Below are 16207 nucleotides of genomic sequence, written 5' to 3'. Positions count from 1 at the left end.
TTATATAAAAGACTCCCAGAATAGTAGATGTCATCTCAGTGGTGATAATACTCCCTTCCTAAAGCAATCTCCAGGGCCATTCCTGCATGCCTAAAAGGGAAGACACTTGCACTGACTTGTAATGGATGTGTAAAGCCAAGAATTTTCCCTTCTGCTTCACACATTCCCAAATATTGTATTTCCAAGGGAATAGGGAGAAAATTGTTAACGGGTCCCAAAAAATGCTTGAAAACTTATTTTGAATGTATATATTGTTTTGAGGCATTCATACAGAGAAAAAAAATGGTTCAGCTATGGGATCAGACAAGGATCCCATGAACATAAGAAGCCTGCTGGATTATGAGAGGGCATTTAGTGTCCTTACACCCAGTATTCAATATCAAATTTCCCCTAAATTAGACGTAAAGCATAGCGATCATACTACAGTCGTATTCACTAAATAAACTGCATGTTAGCTGGGTTCGTACAACTTGTCGGTTCCTATTACTAACCACATTATGACCTAATATACATGTTAACCCAAGTTGTGGGGGGCAGGGACACTAGTATTAATTCATTATAAAAGTTATTAATTATCTTTAAAACAGAATTCCTATTTTAAATGTGTATAAAATTGCAGCCTTAATTATTAATGGTGATGCAAGGGACTTTATTTGATATTATGAAGGAAGAAGTGAAATCTTGACTGGTCAGTCAATTATATACTGCTATGTTTATTTTTGTGTGCATTTGTTCAACAGGAAACAGAGTTGGTCGTCTTACCCACTTCTGTGTTCCCTACTACAAGCTTGGCATCGGGGTGCTGAGCTTTCAGAGAAACAAGTTCCTTGAGAGTTGATGGTTGCAACCACATCACTCGCTCGCCTTTGAAACACAGTTGCTCAACAGGCTTTTTCTGTATCTAAAGAGAAAATGGCAGATTTAGCTTCATGTATGGCATCACAAAGCAAGCAATCTCAATTGGTACGAGGGAGAAGAGAAGGTTGCATTATAGCTGCAGCTACTATTTCCAGTGAGTGACAGGCTTCAGGATTCTTTGCAACAAGAAGTAGCACAGGAGTCCTTCTATGAAGTTAATAAATCCTCTCTCATTATCCAGTTGGGTATTTGTAAGTGGGAGGGGCAAGAGGTCTCCAAGATCTATCTGCAACAAAGCTTGAGGCAATGTAGCTTGAGAAATATTAGCTTTTGTTTGTCAAAGCCCTTTGCCCCTGGTGTCTGGCAAGGCTGCACCAAAGCCCTGTTAATTGCAGGCTAATAAGGCAGGAGTGATTAGCTAGAATTTAAGGAAATTGGTTCCAGTGGATTACTCTTTATGGTGGCGTAGTGGTTAGAATGCAGTATTGCAGGCTAACTCTGGCCACAGCCTTGAGCTCAATCCTGACGAGGCTCGAGGTTGACCTTCTAACCTTCAAAGGTCAGTAAAATGGGAACCCTGATTGTTGGGGGCAATATGCTGACATTGTAAATAACTTAGAGAATATTGTAATATATATATAATATTACACTTATATATCACTATGGGGTGGTATATAAGTCTAAATGATTTTGCTATTACTAAAGCAAATAATTTCATAAGGGTTTGGGTTAAAGTTAGACAAAGAAATAAATATACCATCTACATTTAATAATTAATTTCAAATTATATATAAGTAAAATAATGATAGAGCATTGCAAGTTAATAATATGAAAACTTTTCATTAGTAAAACAAAATTAAAACAATGTTTTGTTTTATTTTGATGGGAAAGATTAGCTTAGCTTTGTGTGGTTCCCAAAATCTGAACTTTATTTTTTAGACAACCATTCACATGTTTCATTCTAAATTTGTTTCGGATAAATATTCGTTCTTTGTAATAGAACCTGTAGAAAATTCTGATTTTGGAACCAATTTATCTAGACAGGACAGCAGTAAATTCTGGCAGCAATCTGACATTCAGTGTGCAAACCATTAGGTCTGGGTGGACAAAACAAGAAGAACGTCTAATAGTGATTTTGTTGCGCCTGGACATGCTCAAAAATATATGTGGCCATCCTCAGTTTTGCTTTACATCATCTAGGAGTAACAATCCACAGTTTTGGCAGTTCTGCCATGGAATAAAACCCTAAAATCACACAATTTGCCCAACCTATTTTTGTAACCACAGAAACCTGCCATTTCATGTTCTACGCTCTCCATTTCAAGGAATCTCATAAAATAATAGCATTGTTATATTGGTTTTAAATCCACCTGTTCTCTAATATAAGATTTAATTTGAAGTTTCATAGAATGTGAAGGGGGAGAGCTTTCTCTGTGAGAGCACCTGCCCTCTGGAACGAGCTCCCCCCAGAGATACGGACGATTCCGGATTTACGTACTTTCTGCTGGGCCCTCAAGACTTTTTTATTTCAACAAGCCGGGCTGGCCTAACTTCTCTAATTGTTTAATTTTAATTTTAATTTTAAATGGGGTATTTTAATTGATGGGCCAAATTGTTTAATATATTTTAAATTGCTTTTAAATTTTTGTATTCTATGTTTTTTACCTTTGGCTGTTCACCGCCCTGAGTCCTTCGGGAGAAGGCGGTATATAAATTTAAATATAAATAAATAAATAAATAAATAAATAAATAGGGTTTGAAATCAATTCTTGTCCAAATACAGTTCTCTCATCTTCATATATGGACATTTGTTTTATTTAAGGCAGCAGACTCCTATTTATTTGTTTGTATAATTACTTATTTAGTAATTTCTGTGTTGCCACAATTAAAATTATTTTTGATGAATCATATAGGAAAAGAATACAGCATAAAACAAGTTCCATAAAAAAATAAAAACAAAAGAATCCTGCAAGAATGCAAGGAAAATAAAAACAAGGGTACATGAAATCAAATCATGGGAAGACTCTCTGAAATAGCTCATTCTTTAAGAGCCTTCAAAGACCAGCAAAGAAGGAGCCTTTATGGGCATAGATATATATTTTCTTGCTGCTGCCTTATTCTAGAATTTTTTTGTTATTATTATTTTCACCTCCCAATATAATCAACAGTTATATTCCCTGAAAGGTCTCCTGAATACAGCTTCCTTGACTAAGCAAGATAAGGATGCTAAATGCCTGAATACAAAATTCCTGAATTGTGGAACAAATTGCTCGACTAAGGTGAATAGATAGTTTGTTGCTAAAAAGAAACAAATATCCATCATCAGATGTTTCCTGGTCAGGACCCAGGCATAATTCAACCTCTGTGCAGGGCCATTATCCTGGACTGATGTTCTGTGATACAACAAGCTACATAAACAGAAGAATTACAGATCTTTTTCAGCAGTCAAATGTTGCTTAATGTCTTGGGTCATTTGCACTGCTTCTGTATAGAACTGCAAACTGTTAGTGATAACATTTCCCATCATATCTGAGAGTATTTATTTTAAGATTAAAGAGTGATGAATCAAGGACTCTCAATTTGCATATAGTTGTTGATCCATTTTCTTCTTTTTTACACAACCAACCAACCTTTTTTCTTCCTCCTTCTCTCTCGCCAGCTCTATATAGTTCCTAATTCACCACTAAAATGTGTCAAGGGGGAAAAAGCTGATGACATAACCTTCAAGTTAGCTTCAGACAATGTATCTAAGTTTACTCTTCCTCGTGGTGTGACTGGAACAACCTGGAACTGAACACACTCATAACCGTAGAAATGGTGGTAGACTTTAGAAAAAACCCTTCCATACTTCCACCTCTCACAATACTAGACAACAAAGTATCAACAGTAGAGACCTTCAAATTTCTAGGTTCTACCATATCGCAAGATCTAAAATGGACAGCTAACATCAAAAACATCATCAAAAAAGCACAAGAAAGAATGTTCTTTCTGTGCCAACTCAGAAAGCTCAAACTGCCCAAGGAGCTGCTGATCCAGTTCTACAGAGGAATTATTGAGTCTGTCATCTGCACCTCCATAACTGTCTGGTTTGGCTCTGCAACCCAACAAGACAGACACAGACTTCAGAGGATAATTAGAATGGCAGAAAAAACAATTGCTACCAAGCTGCCTTCCATTGAGGACCTGTATACTGCATGAGTCAAAAAGAGGGCTGTGAAAATATTTACAGACCCTTCACATCCTGGACATACACTGTTTCAACTTCTACCCTCAAAATGACGCTATAGACCACTGCACACCAGAACAACTAGACACAAGAACAGTTTTTTCCCAAATGCCATCACTCTGCTAAACAAATAATTCCCTCAACACTGTCAAACTATTTACTAAGTCTGCACTACTATTAATCTTCTCATTGTTCCCACCACCCATCTCCTTCCACTTGTCTGTATGACTGTAATTTTGTTGCTTGTATCCTTACGATTTATATTGATATTGTTTCCTGATTGCTTATTTGTTCCCTATGACTATCATTAAGTGTTGTACCTTATAATTCTTGACAAATGTATCTTTTCTTTTTATGTACACTGAGAGCATATGCACCAAGACAAATTCCTTGTGTGTCCAATCACACTTGGCCAATAAAAAATTATATTCTATTCTATTAAAGTGGTGCCCTCCAAATATGTTGACAGAGTCCTAGTTTATGGCTGCAGATCAAGAAGAACACCAAAAGCTTCCATAAGGAAATTTAGTTAGCTTGGCAAGGAAAAGAAAACTCACCAATAACTCAGGTGGGAATATAGGCTCTTGGGTAGGGTCTAAAGGCTGGAACTCAGACGTCTTGAACAGAGTTGTGGTAATCAGTTTCTGCAGAAGAAAAACAATGTATATATATATATATATATACGATATATATATATATATCGTTTAAGGTACCTTGGTTCAAAATTTGTTGCCCTGTGATGCATTGTTTCACCTAATTAAAGGTTACAGACACAAGAGAGAGAAAGAGAGAAAGGGAGTAGCAAACTAGAATTAAGGAGAAATTTCTGTGGAATGCCTTGCCTTCTGAAGTTGTGGGTGCTCCATCATTGGACGTTTTTAAGAAGAGGCGGGATAGCCACTATCTGAAATGGTATAAGGTCTCCTGCTTCAGCAGGTGATTGGACTAGAAGAACTCCAAGCTCCCTTCCAACACTGTTATTCAATGTTCTAAAGTGTTTTAGTAGTATAAAATTAAACAATATAGTATATATCGGTATGTCTTTTTTTCTTTTTTGGTTTTGTACTATTGTAGTATTAAAGACTATTTTCATGTTTTTTTTATTTCTGAATTTGTAAAAAAAATTAGGAACAGTAAGAACCTTCAAGAAGTAACAATATTTGTTCAGATACTACATGACCAAGTAATTCTTAAGTCAGTTTCCTACTATCCAATAGTTCCTAATTTGTTAGCTACAACTTTCAAAATTCCCAAGCAAACAAATTAGTAATTATACTGCGGTACTTAAGAAATCTGGGAGTTGTAACCCTAATCCATCTGTAGAACATTCTGCTGGGGATAATTTCTCCAACTGTTTATTCCTACATAAGAAATTACCAAGAGTAAATATCTATATCCAAAGGTTTCATAATCTTACCGAATTGCCTTTTTTTTCATTCATGCAACAGTCTAGGCCATTAACTTGTTTATCATTGCACCCCTGAACCTTTTAAAAAAAGATAAGACATAATAAAAATAGCAAATTAGCAGACATATTAAAAAGGGAAATCAGAAAATTAATAATTCTTTTTTTAATTTTCCTTTTTTTTAGTATTTTATTCTATGTTAAATTTTCTTTATTTATTTTTTCCTTGCATTCTTGCTCTTTCATACACACACACACATATATATACAGCAAGTACAATACAATAGAGATTTTAATATTAAATAATTAATCTTAGGAGTGAAATCTGCTATCAATTGATGCAAGTTGGAGGACGCTTTTTCATTTTTTTCTTGTCTACTACTTAGTACTCTTTTCAATACTTAACTTGGAATGAAAAAGCCAAATAAAGTAATGCTTGGCACACTGATATCCTAAATTATTGCTAACATTGATAGGATATTTTTTTCTTTATTTCCAATTTTCCAAGTAATACAAATAACAGAATGTTTAGAAATTGTAATTATATAATTTGCAATTATGTCATACGCACACACACACACAGAATTTTTGTTGAAATAATTTTTTTTAATTTCTTTCATAATGGAAGACAATTTCATGAACTTTCTCATGGGTAAAATGTTCTTGCATGAAAGATGAGATACCCAAAAGCTGAGTTTGAATATATTCTGCTTCTTTTATTTTACAATAATCCCTTCAATGATCTGCAGTCCTCTGACTTCACACATTGCATTAAATCCAAAGGAAGATCTCACTGGGTCTTCCCACTGGGGTTTTCCAGTTAAGCAATCCCACTGTCACCAATAAGGGGAAGTCTTATTGGAGGTAATTATAAATCACACTAAGTATGCAGTTCTATACATGTTCACTCAGTAGTAAATTTTATGATATAAAGCAGGGGTTGGCAACCTTAAACACTCAAAGAGCCACAAAGGCCCTAACCGGAAGCCCCCCATTCAATTCTGGAGCTGACTGGAAGTCTAGTTCCCCCACCATAGAGTCTCCTCCTAGTTCAGTGTCCTTTTTCCTCTACCTCTCTTAACCAAAAGGCCTATCAATTGTGGAGCCGACCAGCAACAGGGAGCCGTAGCAGAGGGATGAAAGAGCCATATGTGGCTCCAGAGCCACGGGTTGCCAACCCTTGGTATAGGGCTTATACTAAAATTAAAAGATAAAGGTTTCTCCTGCCCAGTCATGTCCAACTCTAGGGGGCAATGTTTATCTCCATTTCTTTGCCGAGGGAGCCAGTGTTGTCCGAAGACATTTCCGTGGTCACGTAGCCAGCATAACTATATACCAAGGCGCATGGAAGGCTGTTATCTTCCCACTGAAGTGGTACCTATTTATCTACTTGCATTTGCTTGCTTTCAAACTGCTAGGTGGGCAGATGCTGGGACAGGAACCAGAGCTCACCCTTTCATGTGGTGCTTGGGGCTCAAACTTAAGCTGTCAGCTTTGCTGCTGACAAGCTCAGTGATTTAACTGAACCACTGTATCCCCTGACACTAAATTAGTTAGTACCTAATTGTCAGTGCTTTTAACATGTGATATGGCAAATCAGAATACATAAAAAGGCTCAGTAGTCATTCCTTGTGAAGGGAAACAATAATAAGGATATAATAAATAATACTAAGATATGATATACTGGTATACTAGATTCTGTAACCATTAAGTTCTTGTAATACACATATGCCTTTGTATTTGTATCACATATATTATGCCTTTATATTTGTATCTCCTGTAACAAACATATTCTGTTATTAGGCCTGTAATGTATCTGGTATTTGTCAAACATATGTCCCTGCCATTTGACCTGAACCCATATCAATCTTCTCCCTGCTTTTTTCTTGTGCCATCTAAGAGCATGGTACGTATCTCCAAGGCATAATTTACACCTCAGTCTTAATTTATGTTGATCTGGATAGACTCCTATTTTCCAGGGCCAGGGGGCCTAAGTGGCCAATTGAGTAAACAAAGAAATGCTCAAGATGACTAATTGGGAAGTTTCTATTCCCCCTTGCAGGGCAACAAGGAATGCACAGGCCTGGATTGGGAGGCCAGAGTTGGGTACTAAACTGACATCTCTGAGGGTATAAAAGGACGCCATACCTTCCCCAAGGTGTGGCTATCTCCTCGCATGCATTGTATCTGTATGTTCTGGATATAGTTCCACCCAGTATTTTGTTTTTGGCCATAAATAAAATCTGTTTTTTTTGCAAGCCTCGTCTTGAGTCTCTCTCTTTGACATTCTGGTGACTCAAATGTATTTTGGGACCTTACACTTGTTTCCAAATAATCCTGGAATTATAATTATGAGGACACTGAGAGTCTTTAACAGAATCTCCAATATTCTCAACAGTTATATTTCTCTTTATTTCATGGGGGAGGGAGATGTGGTATTTAAATTGTTTTTTTTAATAAATTCACTATGTCAAGAGTGATAAATAATCCAGTTACAAGAAATTACATAACATTAAAACAAATATTTTATTTCCTTCAGAAATACTTTAAAAAGTTGAAAGGCATCCAACTGGTTTATGCCACTTACCACATTTTTTTCTTTTCCAGCCATACAGCAACCTTTTCCTTTTAGTTTTCCACAGCATCCTCCTTCCTAGATAGAAATAGGAAGATATAGAAATATTTCCAAATAAATCGAAAGCCCTATTAAGCAGGTATATACAAAAGTATGAAGGCTATTGCTTAACGCATTGTAAGCCGCCCTGAGTCTCCGGAGAAGGGTGGCATATAAATCAAACCAATAAATAAATAAATAAATAAATAAATAAATAAATAAATAAATAAATAAATAAATAAATAAATAAATAAATAAACTGGAGCACATATGAAAGAACATGCAAACATTTGAAGAGTTGTGCTGGATCAAATTCAAGTGTCAGGGACAAAAGATAGGGTTTGGACTGAAGACACTGAACTTTAAGTCCCTATTCAACTATAGAATGACTTTGAACCAATTATTGTCTCTCACCCTAATCCACTTTCAAGGTAAGAATTAAATCAGGAGAGATACCATTGTAAATTATCCTCAGTTCTCAGAGAAAAGATAGACTTTAAAGGCAATAACAACAATAACAACAAATCAACAATTAATTCCCATAGTGGACAGTTACTGATTTATTTTGTACCTTGTTTTTTATTATACAAGAAATCAAATCAACTTACAATTCTAAAAACAATATAAAACCAATACAATTAAAATATGAAAAATAAAAGTGTTTGTCTAATGCAGTGATGGTGAGCCTTTTCTGGATTGAGTGCCCCCCACACACATGGGGGGAGCACATGCACCCTCCCCCCACGCATGTGCAGCAGAGACCCGAAGACCAGCTGGCCAGAGGGAGGCACACGTGCATGCCCAGTTTAGCTGGGGCGACGGTTCATGTGCCCACAGAGAGGGCACTGCATGCCACCTCTGGCATGCATACCATAGGTTCACCATCACTTGTCTAGTGGATAAGGTGTTGGCCTAGAAACCAGGAGACAGTGAATTCTATTCCCATTTTAGGCATGTAAGCCAGATGGGTGACTTTGGGGCAGTCACTCTCTCTCACCTTAATTCACCTCACAGGCTTATTCTTGTGGGGAAATATAGAAGGAGGAAGTAGTATTAGGTATATTCACCACCTTGAGTTATTTATAAAAATAATAAAAGCAGGATGTAAATAAATATTAAATCTAAATTAAAATCGATATAGTAAACAAATAATTGATATGTGTTCCTCATTTTTCTAAATGTTGGAAGAAAGTGACCAAATTCATCTCCTCAAGGAAAGCATTTCATAGATTGGGAGCCACACAGAAGACCCTCCACCATGTATTAGCAACAGGGACATCTTCAAAAAGGTATCCCCGGGCAGACAGGTTGATACTTGGGAGAGCAGTTCCTCAAATTGTCAAGCCCTAAACAATATTTAACTTGTGCCCCACAAGCAAGTAACAATTATTGTAGATTTCCACACGGGCAGCTAATCCCCATACCTCCGAATCAGTTAGCAGTCTTCCTACTTATTTTTGCAACAATTGTGATTTCTGATCATTCTTGAGGGGTAACCCCTAAATGCAGTTTGTTTGTTTTTTGATAACAGTGTTTCTGTCTTGTCTGACTATAATTTTAGCAGGTTCTCTCATTGAGCCCATTTTCCAAACCTCAGCAATGTTCCAGAATATTTTCTTGGAATTGGATGATAATGAGAAACAAAATTGGGTATCATTGGCCTTTAAAACTCAAGATTATTTATTTATTTATTTATTTATTTATTTATTTATTTATTTATTTATTTATTTATTTATAATTAGACTTCTATACCGCCCTTCTCCCGAAGGACTCAGGGCGGTGTACAGCCATATTAAAACACATAGATTATCCCAGTGATTCTATGGAGACAACATAGGGAGCAGCATTGAAATTGAAAACCAACCCAGTAGGAGATAGTAGCAAATTACTTCAGTACTGTTGTCAAGTAAGCTACATAGACATGGCTATGAAGTAAGCAGAACTTTAGCTGAAGTCAAAGCAGATTCCATCTTCACATTTACTTGGAAATGTCAGTCTGATTTCATCACCAAGACATTTTATCTTTAGCTCCTCACCTTTGCAAATGTTCTGTACCCCTCCAGGATGGGTCTGTATCCTGTACAGCGGCAGAGATTTCCTATGTTGCCAAATCAAGTTGAAAAAGTTAACAGGCATGTAAAACATAATGGAAAGAAAGTTATTTTAGTTTTTGCTTTTCATCTACCATGAAGAAATTCTTCTTTTTTTTTCTTCCAAGAAAGGAAACTGTCAATAGAGAAAAGAATCATTGTCTCTGGGGCTTTGATAACTTTGGAAAGCAGGATTCCAGTGTCAAAAGACATGACAACAAATTCACCAAGTCATGAGAGATCAACCTAATCATTTTCAAATGTATTACTTGCTTTCTTCTATGATGAAAAGTAATTGTGCCAATAAAGATGGGAGTTGTGGACTACCGTGTCTGGCAATCTTACCTTGAAAAGCATCTTCAATTTCTTCCATTCTAGGCTGAGGGTGATTACGAAGCAATGTATACATAGACATGACAATCCCAGGAGTGCAGAAACCACACTGTGATCCATGGCTTTTGGCTATTCTCTCCTAGAAGAAGAATTGGTTCATACAATATGCCATGACAAATCAACTAATCAACTTGCTTTTAGTGACAGATGTGAACACGAGTGTCTGGTCTGATTCATACATCACATTACATATAAATAGTAGGGTCTTTGGGTTTTTATATGAACTGCCAATTATTCATACAATGAACTGTAACTTAATTTAATCTGTGAACCTAAGCATTTGTTAACACATAGACACATCTTCCCAGTTTACCTGTACAGGGTGCAGCCTTGTCTTTGTGCTTCCGATGCCTTCAACAGTGGTTACAGCTACATGGTGGAGAGCACAGATAGGGAATAAACATGCATTTGCAGAATAATGGCTGAAGAAATGAATTAAGGAAGTTGCTTGTTTTATAAAATCTTCATTTCCCTAAAGAAGTACAATAAAATCAATGAAAGCCAATGTTCGGGATTAGGCTATCTCATACTGAAACTGGAAAAGAGGTAGATACATAGGCATCATCTCAATGTTTTGGAAGATGACATCTCCCCATTGGTTATGCTGATTGGGCCTGATGAAAGTTGAAATCCTATGCAAACATTGGCCAAAAGATGTAGCTTCTGATTACCAACACCATTATTGGATAAAGATGTGAAAGGTAAATGAGAAAGAGAATAAACTGACATCAAGGCAATGATATTATCATTCCTTCAGATGATCATAATTCACTGTCATTCACTGAAATTTGGCAAATATTAATCTAAAACACTAGAGTTGAAAAAGCACAGTGATTTTAATAAATGCTATCCAATGCTTCAATAGTACTAAAATATTAGCAAAATTGTTAGACAAGATTTGAATGTTGAAACTTTAAATCCTATTGAACTTCAGGAATTCTGGAATCACAAAACCATAAGGCTGGAAGGGATCTTGGAAGTCTTCTAATCCAAGCTAAAATTTAGCTGATTAGAAATGTTGGGGAAAGTTTGTCCTGCTGATAATAGTCCCAAAGGTGCTTTTTTCAAGAGGCAACTGGGCTTTCTTGTTTTTCTTTGAAGATGTTTCACTTCTTATCCAAGAAGTTTCTTCAGCTCTGACTGGATGGTGGGGAATGGAAAGATTTATATTCCTTGCAGATAGCTGGTCATTGCATTCTTTTAGAAAGACGTTGAAGCCACTTGGAGGTTTATGACCTGGATGACTGAAAATCTCCATAGACTCCTACTAATAATCCATAAATTATGGCCCAACAATATATTCATATAGTTCTTACACATACAGTATCTGTACAAGGGACAGGAAGCAAAGATTTTGTGAAATATTTAATTTTTCTTGCATGCAATCTTTTTTCGACTTACAAAGAAGTTTCAAGAGGGACAGACTGATTCTGACAAACACATATTCTCAGATATCCAGCATCTACCCTGTCTATCACAAATTCTGCATGCCCACATTCAAGACCTCTTCCATCTTAGTGAATGGGGTACAAAGGATACATGATTTTGTTTCGGGAGTTGTCAATCTTGGAAATCATGACTGTGCAAGCACCACAGCCTCCTTCTCCACAGCCCAGCTTGGTTCCACACAAGCCCACTAAGAGGATAGAGCTTAAGGAAAATGTACCAACATGGCTAATCACATACAGTCCTTTATCACTGAAAGTCTGTGGACCTGGTAACAAGCTTGAATTGTAGTTCATAAGAGCAGGATAAAAAATCTGCCTTTTTGTTTAAACTATCTGGGTTTATTCACATGTATTCCCTGGTGGGAAAACTGATTTTTAAGTATAGGATTTAATCAATTGATTTTTTTTAAAAAAAACACACACACACACAATTATTGAGCAAGACTGGACTAAATTGGCTATAAACTCCTGAACTATGTTCGCACAGCATGTAATCATGTTTAACTTGATTACTGGATTCACAGAATATATGAAATCATAAAGTAACCAAAATCATCAAGGCACAAAAGCTAATAAAGATTAAAACAAATCATATCTTTTAATGTATTTATTTATCATATTTAGAAACCACTCATCTCCCTCACAGGGGGGCCTTGGCTGGTGGGGGGTTTTTTTTTGCAAGTGATGTGAATACAGCCTCCAATTATTAACTTATTTGGTTGGTATGTCAAGAAGCACAGCCAATAATGGCACATGGCCTTCTCATTTCCAGTTCTTCAAGCAAGTCTTTAAATCAATCAGTTCTGAGCCGCCTTTTGCTAATCAGTGTTTTTTGTTGATGGCTCTTTGAGAGTTTACGCTAATTTAATGGGTTGTGTATAAAACTGCATACAAAGCTGGAAGTCTCATAATATGCCTCTTTTATGGCTTGGTGAGTAATACGTCCAACTTCAATTGTGCATATATCCTTAAATAAATACAATTTTATCCTTTTTAAATTCCTGGAGACGATCAGCTGGTGAAAAGGGAATAATTGATTTACATGCACTAGATATATTTATTTGTTCTATACATAGGACTAAGAAAAAAAATCAGATTAGGCATTAATTCTCCAGCATAGAAGTCAAGGAATGTGTATTTCTAGTAAAATATATGATGTTCTGCTTGGAAACATTCTTAATGTAATTAGTACTATGCAATTATTTTTCCACGGCAACGCTATTCAACTTTTTATGAAAAACAAATAAACTGGACCCTAATGGATGAACTTTCCCCATTAGTCTGCTCTTCTTTCCTGGTCTCTCTTTCAGCATCTAAGATTAACTATGATATAAGCATTAATATGCTACTTATTTTAAACAAGAGAGAAATCTTACTTAATCCAAACCCTGAATCGATCCCCTTAAATTAGCTAGCCTATCCCTTTCCATCTCCTGAACTTCTGATATCCAAACTGAATTCCCTGGTTCAGTTACTGCAGGAAAGAAGCCCTGAATCAATTCCTACAACAGAAGATAGATTCCAGCAACAGCCACATTCTTTAAACATACGTGCTAATGGTTCATTTAGGTTCACTCAATCCAGATTTCTGAGCTCCAAAACCACATTTATTGCCTGAGCTAGATTTTCGCAATTTAAATGTAGTTGTTAGTCTGTGGTTGGATTAGGGTTAGGGTTGTGACCACAACTAGAGTTTATTCATGAGAAAAGGGAAGGTAAAGATATCTTTGTGACACCTGGCATTTTGTTTGGCAGTTTATTGAAGCCTTATTACGTTATCCGGGAAATGTATTTTAGCAAAGGGAATGCCAGTTCTTAGGAAAACGATTGTCGTCAGGCAACAGAAATTGGAAGGAGAGCAGTCATCCTTCATATCCTCCAGTAATGGCCAACTGTAACTATAACATAACAGTTATTGCAATTGGTGATAACTGAGACTATATAGAAGAATTTAGGACTTGATAATAAGGATCAGCAGATAAGTGGAAGGTAAGAGAGGTTGGGTGGTTGATGGGGCATTGCTTATTCATCTTGAAATCAGATTTGATTAGAAAAAAGCCATGCTATTTTCCAGGTTAGGCATTAATTTTCCAACATAGGAATGTAGAAGTAGTTCAGCTTCTTTTGTACTAATCCAATGCAAGGCAGAAGATCATTTTATCCATCTTCTCACCCAGAGATTTTACTATCAGTTGTGAATGTGCTTTCATTCAGTTTAATTCTGGCAACACTAGAAATATTGGGACTAACAGAATTAACAGCATGGAATCCTCAGAAATCTTAAAACTTATTTTACTGTACTCTGGTCTGCTCCCAAATCCTTAGGCTACCTGGAAATATATGGACTATTTTAAATTCCATACAGTGCATGTTTCTTGAGCTCAGATACATTTCCTTCTAAGGTAGGTTAGCAAAGTAGTTTCTGGATCCACATTCTTCTCCACTATCTAAAAAGAAAAAAGAAAAATAGTTTCTTAAAACACATTTAACTATAAATATATAGGTATGTTGCAGCTGATTTCAGAAACAAACAAACTGATATCATTCATCAGTATCTGATTACATTGTAGAAGTCAGAACATTCTACCCTTTGTGAGTGAATTTCACAAACACCCAATCTCTTTGACTAAGTACCATTTCTTAAAGGAAATACTCCTGTCCTTGAGGTCAAATTACATAGCATTTACAATATATAGCTGCAGATGACAATGACTTTTGGAAGTAATCAGGTTCAGGCCTGATCAATATTGTATAGGAGACACCAACATGTTGCAAGACAATAGAAAGTCAAAACAAGTTGTGGAAGATGACAATAATAAATCACTTTTGCATTGCTGCCAAGCAAATGTTTTGGATATGTTTATGCAGTCACAAGGAGTTAAGCTCAGTTCAAGGTATATTTACATTTCCGGTGGCTTTCAAACAGGTTTTGGTGCCTTTAATTATTCATTTTTAAAAAGGTTTCTTATATGTTTCCTTGTTTTGATTTAAGTGTTAATAGTCTTACTGTTTAGTAGAAAGAATAATTTCAGCTTAAATAAATGGGCAATATTCTTACTGAAATTGTAGAATAAAAATCAACTACGTTTGACCAAAAAAATATTGTACTAAACACCTCCTGTCATGTACTGAGGGCTAGAAATATCTCTAGAAATCACAAATTAAGTGTACTTTGTCTCCCCGGTCCAGTGTAGCGTACTAGGTGCTCTATGCACCAAAGCTTAGGTTTTCAGTCACGAGCATCCAGTGTACCAAGATCTGGATGGCACTACCTGTTCTGCCAACAAAGCATACTTTCCTCCCTAATTGCAGTACAAGACTGATAGACACTGAGTCAGGTTGTTCATTTACTCTTCAAGGTAGATTTTATGGTGCAGTTACACTGAACTCCTACTTGCTTTTCTTGCCACTCCATTCTTGCTCTACCTTTAAGCCAGATTTTTAATTGAGTTATTTGTCAGCATTTTTCTGTAATAGTGCTTCTTGTTGATTCCTGATTACTTTCAATGTCTTTCTCTGGAAACTCTTCCCTTAAGCTATTAAATATCTACAGTGCCTAATTTTGCATCATATACATAATAACTGTAGTTAATCAGCTTATAGTTCAGTAGATTGTGTGAACCAAATTAACTGTAGTTAATCAGCTATAGTTCAGTAGATTGTATGTACCCAGACAGATGGATAGCCATTGCATACTCATGGTTAAGTGAACTCCTTTTCTAGAGTGGTACAGCAGTAAATTAAAATACAAATGAACGACAAAGGTTGGGTATAATAGGCTAAAATGGCAGCTATAATTTGGGCCATTTGAGCAGTTTCAAGGTGCTGGGTGGCCTGGGCCAGGGGTGAAATCCAGCAGGTTCTGACAGCTTCTGGAGAACTGGTAGCAGAAATGTTGAGCACTTTGGAGAACCAGCAAATACCACCTCTGGCTGGCCCCAGAGTGGGGTGGGAATGGAGATTTTGCAGTATCCTTCCCCTGGAGTGGAGTGGGAATGAAGATTTTGCAGTATCCTTCCCCTGCCACACCCACGAAGCCATACCATGCCTACCAAGCCACGCCCACAGAACCGGTAGTAAAAAAAATTGCCCCCCTATTGCTACTGACTAAACATGCAGTTTTTCTACCTTAGTTTCTTTAAGTGATATGTGGGGTATAAGATCTTGAGCAGG

The 16207-nt window shown here is 36.4% G+C and overlaps 1 protein-coding gene across 1 annotated transcript in view; it reads right to left on the bottom strand.

Annotated features, from left to right (window-relative positions):
• The window catches only part of XDH (xanthine dehydrogenase), a 67724-nt gene that overhangs the window by 46911 nt on the left and 4606 nt on the right, over positions 1 to 16207 (bottom strand). Inside the window, exons 2-10 of the mRNA XM_070932428.1 lie at positions 14424 to 14481; positions 12126 to 12222; positions 10900 to 11008; positions 10539 to 10665; positions 10140 to 10201; positions 8077 to 8142; positions 5502 to 5570; positions 4642 to 4728; positions 763 to 901 (exon numbers count right to left, since the gene is read on the bottom strand). Of these exons, the coding sequence (XP_070788529.1) occupies positions 763 to 901; positions 4642 to 4728; positions 5502 to 5570; positions 8077 to 8142; positions 10140 to 10201; positions 10539 to 10665; positions 10900 to 11008; positions 12126 to 12222; positions 14424 to 14481 (814 nt within the window). The remainder of the gene's footprint in view (positions 1 to 762; positions 902 to 4641; positions 4729 to 5501; positions 5571 to 8076; positions 8143 to 10139; positions 10202 to 10538; positions 10666 to 10899; positions 11009 to 12125; positions 12223 to 14423; positions 14482 to 16207) is intronic.

This window comes from Pituophis catenifer, unplaced genomic scaffold, assembly GCF_029215685.1.
Source record: "Pituophis catenifer annectens isolate HBS135680 unplaced genomic scaffold, rPitCat1.0.hap2 SCAF_1, whole genome shotgun sequence".
NCBI classification, from domain to species: domain Eukaryota; kingdom Metazoa; phylum Chordata; class Lepidosauria; order Squamata; family Colubridae; genus Pituophis; species Pituophis catenifer.
Note: the sequence above shows the minus strand (reverse complement) of the source record. Positions and strands in the feature narration are given on the sequence as shown.